We start from the raw sequence: 15424 nt of genomic DNA on the forward strand, positions 1-15424 counted from the left end.
CCAGGTGGGTAGCCATGTTGGTTGGTCTGAAGCAACAGAACAGAGTTAAGAGTCTAATGACACCCTTAAGACCAACACCTTTATTCAGTGTGCGAGCTTTCATGTGCCAACACATTTCCTCAGACAGAATGGAAACAGAAATTGCCATCTTACATATAGAAGGTGGGCAATAAATTAGCATACAGAATAATGAAGATGTTTTTAACAGATTAAAAGAATAATAAGCTTAGTTATATGGCTATCATCTGTTAGGGTCCAACTGGGGTAGAACAACACCCCAAGGATGTCAGAATTGGAGACTGATGTGTCCTTGATGGTGAGGGTCTATCATTAGGTTTTTTAGTTGTAAAGAGTAATAAATGTAGAGTCTGTTGTCATGCTCCATTGGTCTCCTCTCAAGCTTGGGTTAAACCAAGGGTGTCAAATGTGGCCTGGGCGCTGAATCAGGCCCCCTGAAGGCTCCTATTAGGCCCGTGAGCAACTCACTGTCATCTGCTTCCTTCTCCCTCTCTTGCTTCCTTCTGCATCACAGCTTGCTTTGCAAGGCTTGCTCAAGCGCACAGGAACTACAGAGCAAAGCTTTTCCCTTGGGGAGGAAGCAGGGGAAGGACAGCTAGCTTTGCCAAGCTCTCTCAGTTGCATAGCAGAGTTATTAAGCCAAGCCTCTTTTCCTTCTGTTGGCTGAAGCTCAACAAGCCAGTGAGGTGGATTAGGCTGAGTGTATGTGTTTGTGTCCTTTATAAAGTTTATCTCTCTCCTACCTGGCATTACATTTTATGACACACAAGGCTCAGCCCAACAAGGTCACATTTATGTCAGATCCGGCCCTCATAACAAATGAATTCGACACCCCTGGGTTAAATGAACAACCTCTTTTTCGTAGAGATGTTCTGTTCTGTCAGAGAAGACAAGGTCTGTGAGATCAAGGTTCAAATCCCCACTTCTGCCATGGAAGCTTGCTGGGTGACTTTGGGCCACTCACAGTAGGCACAGTGCCTAGGGCCAATGATACTTTTAGCAGCCCACAAAATGTTTTCTTCTAAATTATGGGGGGGGGGGGTGAGATTTTAGGGTTGAAGATAATGTATTAACTGTTTTTCTGACTTCAGGAAAAAAATGAAATGTCTGGGGGTCCACAAAAATCTATTAAATGCTGCCTGGAACAGAAAATAAAATGTTGAAGTATTTAAAGTTCTGCCCAAAGTAATTTTTAATATTGATATGATTGATATTATGGTGGGAGGAGGCAGATGTGCTTACCAGGGCCCACAAATGTCCTAACGCAGCCCAAAACCGGGGTTTTATTCTTCTCTGATTCCCCACTGTCTCTTCCAAAATGCAATGCAGAGACCCCAGACACCCTCCTCCCCCCCCAAAAACCCATACACTTTTCCAACTGCAAGGATTTTCTGCTTTCTGCAAGCTTTCTCAATCCCCAGCTCTTTCCAGCTCTGGGAAAATATATTTGCAAGTCTCTCCCTCCCCATTCTCCACTCCCCAATACCAAAAATAGCTAATACCAAAATAGCCCCAATACCAAAAACTCTTAGCATTCCTCCCAGCCACCCCAGATTAAAAGATGCTGGCTGACCCAGGGTGGAGGGGATGCTGAGAGTTTTGAACATAACATAAGAGAAGCCATGTTAGATCTGGCCAACGGCCCATCCAGTTCAACACTCTGTGTCACACAGTGGCCAAAAAACCCAAGTGCCATCAAGGGGTCCACCAGTGGGGCTAGAAGCCCTGCCACTGTGCCCCCGCCCCAAGCACCAAGAATACAGAGCATCACTGCCCCAGAGAGTTCCAACAATAAGCTGTGGCTAACAGCCACTGATGGACCTCTGCTCCATATGCTTATCCATTCCCCTCTTGAAGCTGGCTATGCAGTCCGGAAGGGAGAAAGCCGCCCCATGGATGGTGGGCACCTTCCAGCCCCCACCCCACCACCACCCCGCGTCCTCTCTTTGCAATCCTTTGCAAGCCAAAACCAAAGCAGCCGGAATCTATTTCAGTGTGTTGATTCCTGCATTTCATCCGGACAAGGGTTAAGCCGGCAGAGCTTTGCTTCCTAGAGAGGACCACGGCGGGAGTAGATGCTCTTTTCCGGGGCGGGGGGGGGGTTGCTTTTGGATGTCTCCCCACCACCACCCTTCACAGCTGCAGAGACGGAGAGGAGAGGAGAGGAGAGGAGAGCCGGGCAGCCGGCGTAGACTGGGTAGGTAGGTGCGTGGAAAGGGCTGGGGGGTGGGGGTGGGCAGGATGGTAGAGTGCAGATTGAGCCCTTTCCCCCTGTTGAACCTGCTCCCTGCAGGGCCTGCCTGCCTTCCTACTGTCTCCAGCCAAAAAGAAAAACCTTTGCATGATTTCATCTCCCTCCTGACACAGCCCATCCCAAAGGACCTGCCATTTCCTTTTCCATAAGAACGTCAAAAGAGCCCTGCTGGATCAGACCAGCGGTCCATCTAGTCCAGCATCCTGTCTCACACGGAGTGGCCAGTCAGTTCCTTTGGACAGCCAGCAACAGGACAGAGGGGCTGAGACCTTCATAAGAATATCAGAAGAGCCCTGCTGGATCAGACTAATGGTCCAACTAGTCCAGCACCCTGTGAGAGCCCTCTCAACCCCACCCACCTCACAAGGTTGTTGTTTACCTTGACTTCCAGAAAGCTTTTGATAAAGTTCCTCATCAAAGTCTCCTTAGAAAGCTTGAGGGTCAAGGAGTAAAAGGACAGGTCCTCTTGTGGATCAAAAACTGGCTGAGTAATAGGAAGCAGAGAGTGAGTATAAATGGGCAGTCTTCGCAGTGGAGGACGGTAAGCAGTGGGGTGCCGCAGGGCTCGGTACTGGGTCCCATGCTCTTTAACTTGTTCATAAATGATTTAGAGTGAGCAGTGAAGTGGCCAGGTTTGCGGATGACACTAAATTGTTCAGGGTGGTGAGAACCAGAGAGGATTGTGAGGAACTCCAAAGGGATCTGTTGAGGCTGGGTGAGTGGGCGTCAACGGTTCAATGTGGCCAAGTGCAGTTCAATGTGGCCAAGTGCAAAGTAATGCACATTGGAGCCAAGAATCCCAGCTACAAATACAAGTTGATGGGGTGTGAACTGGCAGAGACTGACCAAGAGAGAGATCTTGGGGTTGTGGTAGATAACTCACTGAAAATGTCAAGACAGTGTGCGTTTGCAATAAAAAAGGCCAACGCCATGCTGGGAATTATTAGGAAGGGAATTGAAAACAAATCAGCCAGTATCATAATGCCCCTGTATAAATAGATGGTGCGGTCTCATTTGGAGTACTGTGTGCAGTTCTGGTCGCCGCACTTCAAAAAGGATATTATAGCATTGGAGAAAGTCCAGAAAAGGGCAACTAGAATGATTAAAGGGCTGGAACACTTTCCCTATGAAGAAAGGTTGAAACGCTTGGGACTCTTTAGCTTGGAGAAACGTCGACTGCGGGGTGACATGATAGAGGTTTACAAGATAATGCATGGGATGGAGAAAGTAGAGAAAGAAGTACTTTTCTCCCTTTCTCACAATACAAGAACTCGTGGGCATTCGATGAAATTGCTGAGCAGACAGGTTAAAACGGATAAAAGGAAGTACTTCTTCACCCAAAGGGTGATTAACATGTGGAATTCACTGCCACAGGAGGTGGTGGCGGCCACAAGCAATTTTTTGCCACTGTGTGACACAGAGTGTTGGCCTGGATGGGCCATTGGCCTGATCTAACATGGCTTCCTTTATGTTCTTAAGGTATCTGTTGTGGGGGGAGAAGATATAGGAGATTGTAAGCCGCTCTGAGTCTCTGATTCAGAGAGAAGGGCAGGGTATAAATCTGCAGTTGTCTTTTTCTTCCTCTTCTTCTCACGCAATGGCTAACCAGTTCCTCTGGACGGCCAACCACAGGACATGGAGGCCAAGAGGAGATGTGATTCTTAGCACTGGTATTCAGAGATTTACTGTCCATCTAGTCCAGCATCCTGTCTTACACAGTGGCCAACCAGTTCTGGACAGCCAACAGCAAGGCGTAGAAGCCAAAGCCCTTTCCCCTAATGAGAATACCAGGAGTCCATCTAGCCCAGCATCCTGCCTCACACAGTGGCCAATCAGTTCCTTTGGAGGGCCAACATCAGGGCATGAGGGTGAGGCTTTCCCCTGATCTTGCCTTGTGACTCTGGGATTCAGAGACTTAGTGCCTCTGAATTTGGAGGTCCCCCCCCCCCTCAGTCACCATGGCTAGTAGCCACTGACAGACATATCCTCCATGAAATCTGTCTAATCCTCTTTTCAAGCTGTTTATTCCAGTGGCCATCACTCCATTCTCTGGCAGCAAATTCCACATTTTGATCACTCTCTGTGTAAAGTAGTGTTTCCTTTTGTCCATCCTGAACCTACTGCCCATCACCTACACTGAATGTCCTTTAGTTCTATCATTTTAACGAGAGATGCTGGAATTGAATCTATGCTGAGCAGATCCCACCCCTAGAGTTGCCATCTTCCAGGTGAGGCCTGGAGGTTTCCTGGAATGACAATTGACTACAGAACTGCATAGATTCCCTGAAGAAAATGGCAGCTTTGGAGGGTAGATGCTATGATATCACATCCCGATGAGCTCCCCTCAAGACGCTGCCCGCAAATATCCAGGCAACCCTATCTCCCACTGATCCTGAACTCTCCACCTTGAGTTATTATTGTGTCGTAGAATCATAGAGTCGGCAGGGACCTTTAGGGTCATCTAGTCCAACCCCCTGCACAATGCAGGATATTCACAAATACATCTCCCACTAAACCCCCAGTGACTCCTGCGCCACACCCAGAAGATGGCAAAATAACAGTAGCAGCAGCAACAACAACAATAACAACCACCCTCCAGGTCTCCCAGCAAAACTGGCTTGGGTCATTCTGACCATCTTGCATCTCCAGTTTGGTGTAGTGATTAAGTGCAATTATCTGGGAGAACTGGGTTTGATTCCCCACTCCTCCACTTGCAGCTGCTGGAATGGCTGTGGGTCAGCCGTAGCTCTCTCAGAGCTGTCCTTGAAAGGCCAGCTTCTGGGAGAGCTCTCTCAGCCCCACCTACTTCACAGGGTGTCTGTTGGAGAGGAAGGTAAAGGAGATTGTAAGCCACTCTGAGATTCAGAGTGAAGGGTGGGGTATAAATCCAATATCTTCTTCTTCTTTCTCCTCCTCCTCCACCTCCTCCATCTCGGGAGTGCCAGTTCCAGTTTGCTGAGGTTTTATGGAATTCCCTTGTAATTCATAAAACACAGGAGCCTGCAGTTTAGGTCTGGAAATGGGTCAGGGTTTCCTGTGGTAAGACTGCTGACAAGAATGTACACGCAACATTCCCAAGCACAATATAAATGCTGAGTTGTTATTGCTTGTTGTTACTAACTCATATCCCTCTCCCCACCACACACGCACACACATGCACATACACTCACTCAACAACCTCCTCTCTTCTTGAGTGTCATGCTGTCCATTGCACCAAACAGTGGTAATTCTCTTCCCATCCTAGACTTTAAGCCTGACCACATGGATAGAACTGTCTTTCCCTTGAGCAATCTGGATTAAGAATATAAGAACATAAGAGAAGCCATGTTGGATCAGGCCAATGGCCCATCCAGTCCAACACTGTGTCACACAGTGGTCAATTCCCGCCCCCCCCCCCTTATACCATGCCTTGAATGTTCAAAACACTTCTGAAACCACGTGGCTTCCCCCACCCCATTTATTGAGTTAGTTTTTCCTCTCCTCACCCCAGATTTGTGTATGGGAAGCTTACAGGGGCTATATCGCAGCGCATGATGTCTCACATGCAGAAGTTCCCTGGGCATCTCCAATTGAGCAACTTTAAGGAATTGCCTCTACCGAATTTCCTCTATTTGCCTCTAGCAGAGCCACCACCAGCTGGAGAGGACAGTGGGAGGGCTTCTGGAGTTCTGGTCCAGCTGGTGGACCAACTTATGGCACCTGCATTTTGGCCTCTGTGTGACACAGAGTGTTGGGCTGGATGGGCCACCGACCTAATCCAACATGGCTTCTCTTATTTTCCTATGGACAAAATTTGAGTCCAGTGGTACCTTGAAGACCAACGAAGTTTTATTCAAAGCATAGACTTTTGTGTGCACACACCCTTTTTCAGACACAATGAAATGGAAATGACCAGTCCACACATATAGATAATGGGTGAGCAGCAAATTAGCATGCAGCATAATCATAGAATCATAGAGTTGGAAGGGCCCTCGAGGGTCATCTAGTCCAACCCCCTGCACAATGCAGGAAACTCACAAACACTTCCCCCTAAATAATGAAGAGCTTTAAAAGATTCAAGAGCCAAACAGGAATAACAAGCTTTAGTTTATATGGTTACCATTTGTTTGGGTTTAATTCCAGGGAGGAAACATAGTGAAGGAAATAACCTGGAGTTTGCAAATGTATCATAAGAACATAAGAGAATGTATCATGGGCAAATGTATCATGAGAACACAAGAGAAGCCATGTTGGATCAGGCCAATGGCCCATTCAGTCCAACACTCTGTGTCACACAGTGGCCAAAAAACCCCAAGTGCCATCAGGAGGTCCACCAACGGGGCCAGGACACTAGAAGGTCTCCCACTGTGCCCCCCACCGAAGCACCAAGATTAAGCATCCAATCCTTAATTGCGGATTGCCAAAAGTAATTAACTGAGACCCTGCCCTTACACTCCATCCGTCTCCTTATGGACACTACCCACCTTTGGTCCAAAGCGTTCGTTCTGTTTGTTTCCTCCTAGGGTAAACAGATCCTTCTGTTTGTTTTCCCCTAGGCAGAAGATCAGCTCCCCCGTTTAGATCGCAGGGATCTGTTCTAGAATTTTTGCATTGTGAGGCTCTCTTGGCGATGAAGATGGAGGAGCAAGATCCCGCAAGCCCTGCCATAGGGCAGAGGTCAGCAGGAACTGGGACAGCCCCCTATGTCCTCCAGGCCAGGTGTATCAGAGAGTTCTCCCAAAGGAGGCTAGGAGATCCTGTGAAGCAGGAGCCACGAGAGGGGCTCCTTCAGCAGTGGGAAGTCCAGTGGCGGGAGTTCCTCAAGACTGTGGAGTTCCCTCAAGCAAGATGGGCAAACCCACAACTCCCAGAGAAGCCCTCCCCGTGGGACGATGCCAAAGCCTTTCTGGCTTCCTTTGAGCAAGTGGCCGAAGCCTGTCAGTGGCCCAAAGAAGAGTGGGTGACCCGACTCCTACCAGCCCTCAGAGGAGAAGCTGAACAGGCCTTTGTCAGCCTGGATGCCCAAGACAGAGAGGATTATGGGAAAGTGAAGGCAGCCATTTTAAGAGGGGATGCCGTCAACAGGGAGAAGATTCGCCAGCACTTCCGGCACTTCTGCTACCAGGAAGCTGAGGGGCCGAGAGGGGCTCTGAGTCGACTCCAGGAACTTTGCCAAGGGTGGCTGAAGGTCGAGAGGCACTCCAAGGAGCAGATCCTGGAGCTTTTGATCCTGGAGCAATTCCTGTCCATCCTCCCACTGGAGATCCAGAACTGGGTCAAAGGATGCAGCCCAGAGACCTGCTCCCAGGCGGTGGCCCTGGCTGAGGAATTCCTGCTGAGGCAGCAGGAGGCTGGGAGGCTGGAGAAAGAGGTGATGCCATTTCACTGTGCTCTCTCTGGATCATCATGAGTGGGGGTGGGGTGGGGTAAGTAGGGTTGCCAGTCCCCAGGTGGGCAAAAAAGGAAGGTCCAAGAACCTCCGTGACAAACCAGCCTCAAAATTAAATCGAACTCAAAATAACAGGAATCAATTTCATCGCAAAGGATATTATAAATATTTGAGTAACGACTAGCGTAAGAAATGTAAGAAATAGAATGTCCAAGAAACCTAGACCCAAAGCCGTAAGAGTTCTTGGCAGGCAACTCAACGCCCAAGCTCCTAAATCCATATTTTGCAAGTCTGACGTAGCGTCTTGAAGAGAAGATTGAATTGTGAGCATTTGTTCTGAAACATGAAAGATTTGTCTGTGGAGCGTATAGAAGCGGAAGTGAAGCGAGGGGACAAGTACGACCTCGTAGCGCTGAATTTTATGCTGCCTGCGTCTTGCAAAATATGGACTTAGGAGCGTGGGACTTCATATGCATTAATCACCTCTGGACCTGGACTTCCTAGTTTCTTTACTGTTGTTCTGAGTTTGATATAATTTTGAGGCTGGTTTGTCATGGAGGTTCTTGGACTTTCCTTTTTTGTGCACTTTCTGTGATTCTCTGTTTGGTTACCCAATCCCCAGATGGGGGCAGGGGATCCCCCAATCTGGAGGCCCTCCCCCCACTTCAGGGTCATCTGAAAGTGGGGGGGGGGAGGGAAATGTCTGCTGGGCACTCCATTATTCCCTATGGAGAATGATTCCTGTAGGGTATAATGGAGAATTGATCCGTGGGTACCTGGGGCTCTGGGAGGGCTGTTTATTGAGATAGAAGCACCAAATTTGTGGCATAGCATCTGGTGCCTCTCCTTAAAACACCCCCCACGCAAGTTTCAAAAAGATTGGACCAGGGGGTCCTATTCTATGAGCCCCCAAAGAAGGCGCCCCCATCCTTCATTATTTCCAGTGAAGGGAAGGCATTTAAAAGGTGTGCGGTCCCTTTAAATTTGATGGTCAGGACTCCTTTTGGAGTTCAGTTATGCTTGTCACAACCTTGCTCCTGGCTCCACCCCCTAAGGGCCCAGATATTTCTTGAATTGAACCTGGCAACCCTACTGTGCTCTCTCTGTGGGTCATCATGGGTGGGGGGTGGGGTAAAGCTGTGCTTGAACAGGGCTGAAAATTACAGGGTGCACTTGGGTTGGAAAGTGACTTCTCACTTGTCATTAACCCAGGCCAGTCTGAGAGTGTCTTCTTGAGAACCCCTCCTGGTGGTCTGGAGGCCGAACGTTACTCCTTTTGAAACTTCTTAATATTACATAAAGGTGCTTGCACAGGGGACTACCTTTACCGTTTAAAAGTAAAGGTAGTCCCCTGTGCAAGCACTGGGTCATTACAAACCCATGGTGATGTCGCATCATAACGTTTTCTTGGTAGACTTTTTATGGGGTGGTTTGCCATTGCCTTCCCCCATCGTCTGCACCAGTGGCCTCCAACCCCTTTGGCACCAGGGACCGGTTTCATTGAAGACAATTTTTCCATGGACCGGTGGGGGAAGCGGCCCTGGGGTTTTTGCCACCCCAGGCTGCCCCCCTGCCCACGTCACATCCCTGCCCCCCATGGGGGGTCTTTAAATGGGGGGGAGTGAAACTGGAGCTGTTTCTGCCTCCCCCTCCCATTTAAAGACCCCTGCTGATCAGCTGATTGGTGGAGGTCTATAAATGAGGGGTAGGCTAAGGTCATAGCAGGGCCCGGGACCTGGGCAGATGAAAGAGGTGGTGTGGCCTCGCTCCAAGGCTGCCTCCCCTGCAAGGCTGTGCCACCTGGGGCTGCTTTGCCTTGCTCCCTGGCTCGGTTGCTAGCAGGCTACTGCCCAGTACCGGTCCATGGACCGGTGGTTGGGGACCCCTGATCTACACTTTCCCCCCAGGCAAGCTGGGCACTCATTTGACTGACCTTGGAGGGATGGAAGGCTGAGCCAACCTTGAGCCAGCTACCTGAACCAACTTCCGCCGGGATCGATCCCAGGTCATGAGCAGAGCTTGGACTGCACTACTGCGGGTTACCACTCTGCGCCGTAGCACGTCTTAATCCCTGAAATCATCTTGGTCCAAGAAATTTGACAGGATCAGTTGCATGCATGCAGAATGGAGTTAGAGGACCCACGCTGCAAGACCCTCTCTGCTATTGCAGGTGCCCTTGGAGGAGATGGCTGGGAGTGTCTCTGAGGCAGGCCAGGATCCATCTGAGAGTGAGCAGGTGCAGCTCCCCATGGGTGTCAAGGAAGAAGAGGAGGGAGACACCAGTCTGCTGGGTAAGAAGGGGAGGGGCCTTTTTCATGCCTGAAACGAGAACATGGCATAAGAGCAACATTGCTGGTGGATGGTTCCTTTTAGTCCAGCATCCTTTCCCAACAGTAGCCAGTCAGAGGCCTGCAAGTTAAGAAGAAGAAAAAGACTGCAGATTTATACCCCACCCTTCTCGCTGAATCAGAGACTCAGAGCTGCTTACTATCTCCTATGTAGATAGATCCAAGTGGGCAGCTGTGTTGGTCTGAAGCAGTTGAACAAAACAAATAAAAATTGGTTGGTCATAAAGGTGCGACTTGACTCCTGTTTTGTTTTACTATCTCCTATATCTTCTCCCCCCCACAACAGAACCCCCCTCCCCCTGAATTTGCATTGGTGGTAGCCGATAGATCAGGGGTGGCCAAACTTGCTTAACGTAAGAGCCACCTAGAATAAATGTCAGATGTTTGAGAGCAACAAGACATGAACGTCAGATATTGAAGGAAGGAAGGAAGGAAGGAAGGCAAATAGATGGGGAGGTGGAGGTGGGAAGAAAGCAACTTTAACTTTCAATACATTCTTCAAGCCACTTGCTGGCTTGGCAAAGTGATTTAAAGAGACAAATGCCTTCTCCAAGCTGGCTGACGGGGCAGTGGGGGCTTTAAGAGCCACACAATATGTGTGAAAGAGCCACATGAGGCTCCCGAGTCACAGTTTGGCCACCCCTGCCACAGCCAAAGCCGCTGGAACTCCCCTCCCTCTCACAGATAATTTAAGAGGACCTGATTGAAGTTTGTGTTTGGACTCTTATTGGGGTTTTCTTTCCCTATCCCAGCAGGGCAAAGGCATGAGAACGAAGAGGCACTCAGAGAGATCTTGACAAAAGGAGTTGAGAGTGAGGAGCTGAAAGAGAATTTCTGGAATCCAGATGCACCAGAGAGCCAGGAGGGAAACCTCACAGAGAACAGGAGGGATGAATCCTTTCATGAAATCCCCGTGCGGCCAGCAAAGCGAGCAGACGAGAGAAAAAACAAGTTTCTCGGTGTTAACTGGGGACTCCAGCCAGAGGAGAGATCAGAACAAAACCAGGGGATATGCTCCAGTCAGAGTGGGGCCCTTACGGAAAGTGAGACACTCCCGAAAGGAGAGAAACGTTACAGATGCTCCGAGTGCGAGAAGAGCTTCAGCAAGAGCACACACCTGATCAGACATCAGCTCATGCACACCGGAGAGAGAGGATACAAATGCTTCGAGTGCGGAAAGACCTTCAATCAGAGCGCGCACTTAACTTCCCATCAGATAATCCACACGGGAGAGAAACCATATAAATGCACCGAGTGCGGGAAGAGCTTCAACAAGAGCACCAACCTGCTCAGGCACCAGAGAATGCACACAGGGGAGAAACCTCACACCTGCAAAGACTGCGGCAACCACTTCTCAGATAAGTCGAGCCTCATTCAGCATCAGAGAGTTCACACGGGAGAGAAACCGTTCAAGTGCTCAGAATGCGGGAAGAGGTTCAGTCACAGAGGGAGCCTTCGTGCACATCAGAGACTTCACACGGGGGAGAGACCCTACACCTGCTCCGACTGTAGCAAGAGCTTCTGTGACCAGTCGAGTCTTATTAGGCACAAGAGAATCCACACAGGGGAGAAGCCATATCAATGTGTTGAGTGTGGAAAGAGTTTCAGCCAGAGCACAAACCTGACTTTACACCAAAGAATGCACGCCAGGGTTGGGGGGGAACTGCCTCATGATACACCCCACCCACTTACCAGCGAGATCGCTGTGTTAGCCTTGTGGCACCTCTGAAATCAAACACATTTCTCGTGGTGTATACTATTGTGGACTAAAGTCGACTTAACCAGAAACATATGCATTGCTCAGTAAAATGGTTCTGCTTCAAGTTTACTTGATATTGGAGACTGGAAAAGAAGTTCTGTGAAAGAGTCCTTTTGATTGTTGCCCTTTCTCTGCAGAACTACTTGACTAATGTTTTGAGGCTCCTTGGTAATTTTTGTTGGGTGGCTTTAATAGTCACAATTTTTATTTTTATTTTTTTGGGGGGGTGGTAAACTGTCTTGGAAATGTTTTTGGATTGAAAGGCGAGGCTTAGTAAAATATAAGGTCATTAAACTGTCTACATTTTGTTGGCTGGGGAAAGCATTTCAGGTGTCTAAATTTGCTCCCAAGAACCTGCGTAAGAAAAACCAGATCAATGAAGCTTTTTATTCCCCATGCAGCGAATGTCTTATTAGTCCTCAGAGCTTTGTCATGACAAAGAAGCTATATCAAATGACCAGAACCTAAATGAAACAAAGCTGGAGTCCAGTAGTACCTTTAAGACCAACAAAGTTTTATTCAGAATGGAAGCTTTTGTGTGCATGCACACTTCATCAGATGATGAAATGGGGTACAGTGGGCAGTTACATATAGCTGGTGGGCAGTGGTTAAGCATGCGAAATAGTACAAATCTACAATCCAATGGCAAAATGGTACAATGAGCAAATTGAAAGAACAACCAGTTTGTTTTAGATACCGTTTGTTGTACTGGGAAATAGCAAAGTCAATAAACATGTCAGAATTGAAGAGTGGTGGTGAGAGTGTCACAAGGCAATAAATGCAGTCTGTTAATTGCTCTATAGGTCCTCAACCCTGGGTTAAACTGAGAAACTGTTTTTCTCAGAGGTGTTCCTGTCCATCTAATTTACTTTTTAACATGTAGCATACATTATAAGCATCATTCCAGTTTGCCAATACAAAAAAGAATACATTAGAGAACATGGGGTTAGTATATGCAATGAGATAACCGATATCATTTGTGAATACAAAAAAAGACATTATTCTGATACACTATTCTAAAAGAGAAATACATTGGAATACTGTGGATGTATAGCTCTACTTGGTGAGGATGGATTTAGCATATGTAATGAGATAAGAAACCAATATCCCTATTCAGTCCTGGGGAGGTATTTGTTCCAAGTTTCATAATAATTGTAATTCAGCAATTTCCCTCTCCATTCTTCTTGAAGTTCATTTGCAGTAAAACCTAAATGGTCATTATATTCCATATTTGACTATCCCATCAGTGGAACCATTGCAACAGAATTCTGGACTAGATGGACCACTGGTCTGATCCAGCAAGGTGTGCTGTAGCGGTTAAGAACATAAGAGAAGTCATGTTGGATCAGGCCAATGGCCCATCCAGTCCAACACTCTGTGTCACACAGTGGCCAATATATGTGTGTGTGTGTGTATACACACACACACACATATATACATACATATATATATATATATATATATACACACACACACACACACACACACACACACACACACATACTGTGGCTAATAGCCACTGATGGACCTCTGCTCCATATTTTTATCCAGTCCCCTCTTAAAGTTGCGTTAGGATCTGGGAGACTCAGGTTCGAATTTGCACACTGCTGTGGCAACTCACTGGGTGACCCTTGGGCCAGTCACATATCCTCAGCCTACCTTACCTCACAGGGTTATTTGGAGAAGAAATAGAGAACAGTGTAAGCTGCTTTCTCTCCTCACTGGGAAAAAATGTGTCGTGCAAAAGAAGTCCATAAATAAGTAAATTGTGGCAGAAAATTGTTATCAAAACAGGAGAGAAAAGGAGGAAGCAGTCTATACCTTGAGAACTGTGTGCAGTTCTGGGGGCCTCGCTTCAAAAAGGTTGTGGACAGAAAAGAGCAGGCGCAGAAGGCAGCAATGAAGATGACCATCCTATGAGGAAAGGCTGAGGGAATTGGGGATGTTCAGTTTGGAAAAGAGAAAATTGAGGCAGGACATGATTGTTCTCTTTAAGTATCTGAAAGGCTTTCATGTAGAGAACGGCAGAGAGCTGTTCTTGTTGGCAGCGGAGGATAGGACTTGCAATAATGGGTTTAAATTACAGGCAGGAAGGCACCAGTTGGATATTAGGAAACTGCACACACAGTTCTCAAGGTATAGACTGATCAATATGGCATACAATGGAACTAGGACATCAAGCAATTTGAATGCTATGCTTCTGTTAATACACCACAAGACCACATTGGCCCTTTTCCCCGCTGCATCACACCAGAAGTGTGTGTGCACACGAAAGCTTATACCCAGAATTAAACTTTAAAGGTACCACTGGGCTCCAACATTACTCATCTTTCGCTTAAGTCCACCCATACCACCACCACCCCGCCCCAAGATCTTGTTCACACACACTGCTACCCAAAAGTGTATCCATTATGTGTCCTAATTTTTGTTACTCAGATGTGGGACTCAGCACTTGTCCCGTTGTTCATCTTGTTCACATTTCTGCAGGCAGCACCCCAACCCCTTAATGCCTCCCCCCAATTTCCCTACCCTCAGCCCTTCTGCTGTTCACCCTCCAAAGCTTAGAGGTCAAGGCCTTCCCTGAGGTTGCCTCCTGGCTCTGGGATTCAAAGGCGTAGTGCAGGGGTGGCCAAATTTGCTTAACGTAAGGGCCACATAGGTGTTTGAGAGCTGCAAGACATGAACATCAGATGTTTGAAAAGAGGAGGAGGAGAAGGGGAAGAAAAAAAGAAGAGGAGGAGGAGGAGGAGGAAGAAGGAGATATTGGATTTATATCCTGCCCTTCACTCTGAATCTCAGAGAAGAAGAAGATATTGGCTTTATATCCTGCCCTTCACTCTGAATCTCAGAGAAGAAGAAGAAGAAGAAGAAGAAGATATTGGATTTATATCCTGCCCTTCACTCCGAATCTCAGAGAAGAAGATATTGGATTTATATCCTGCCCTTCACTCTGAATCTCAGAGAAGAAGAAGAAGAAGATATTGGATTTATATCCTGCCCTTCACTCTGAATCTCAGAGAAGAAGAAGAAGATATTGGATTTATATCCTGCCCTTCACTCTGAATCTCAGAGAAGAAGAAGAAATTGGATTTATATCCTGCCCTTCACTCTGAATCTCAGAGAAGAAGAAGAAAAAGAAGAAATTGGATTTATATCCTGCCCTTCACTCTGAATCTCATAGAAGATGATATTGGATTTATATCCTGCCCTTCACTCTGAATCTCAGAGAAGAAGAAGAAGATATTGGATTTATATCCTGCCCTTCACTCTGAATCTGAGTCTTAAGAGCTATTTACATTCTCTTTTATCTTCCTCTGAAGGAAGGATGGAAGGAAGATACATACATGGGGAGGGGGAGGGAGAAAGAAGTGGAAAGAAAGCAACTATAACTGCATTCTCCAAGCTGTGGGCTGACTTGACTCGGAAAAGTTGCAGTGTGGGCTTTGAGGGCCACACAATATGTGTGAGCCACATGTGGCTCCTGAGCCACAGTTTGGCCACCCCTGGCTTAATGCCTCTGAAAGTGGAGGTTTCCCTCCGTCACCGTGGCTAGTAGCCACTGATGCACTTATCCTCCATGACTCTATCCAATCCCCTTTTAAAGCTGCTTTCCCCCCGGGGCCGTCACTGCGTCCTCTGGCAGCGAATTCCTCATTGCCATCGCTCTTCTGTGTAAA

At 47.6% G+C, this 15424-nt stretch overlaps 1 protein-coding gene across 4 annotated transcripts in view; it reads left to right on the forward strand.

Annotated features, from left to right (window-relative positions):
* LOC132571165 (zinc finger protein ZFP2-like) overlaps positions 1 to 12526 on the forward strand; it is a 475317-nt gene extending 462791 nt beyond the window's left edge. For 3 of the 4 annotated variants that reach the window (XM_060237850.1, XM_060237849.1, XM_060237848.1), the window contains 2 exons: positions 9811 to 9931; positions 10744 to 12526. In XM_060237850.1, the coding sequence (XP_060093833.1) occupies positions 9811 to 9931; positions 10744 to 11717 (1095 nt within the window). In that variant the 3' untranslated portion in view covers positions 11718 to 12526. Of the gene's footprint in view, positions 1 to 2049; positions 2216 to 6807; positions 7623 to 9810; positions 9932 to 10743 lie in introns of those variants that run through there. The other variant, XM_060237847.1, reaches the window with a different exon arrangement.
* Positions 12527 to 15424: the final 2898 nt, after the last annotated feature.

The sequence above is a fragment of the Heteronotia binoei genome, chromosome 5, assembly GCF_032191835.1.
Source record: "Heteronotia binoei isolate CCM8104 ecotype False Entrance Well chromosome 5, APGP_CSIRO_Hbin_v1, whole genome shotgun sequence".
Taxonomy (NCBI): Eukaryota; Metazoa; Chordata; class Lepidosauria; order Squamata; family Gekkonidae; genus Heteronotia; species Heteronotia binoei.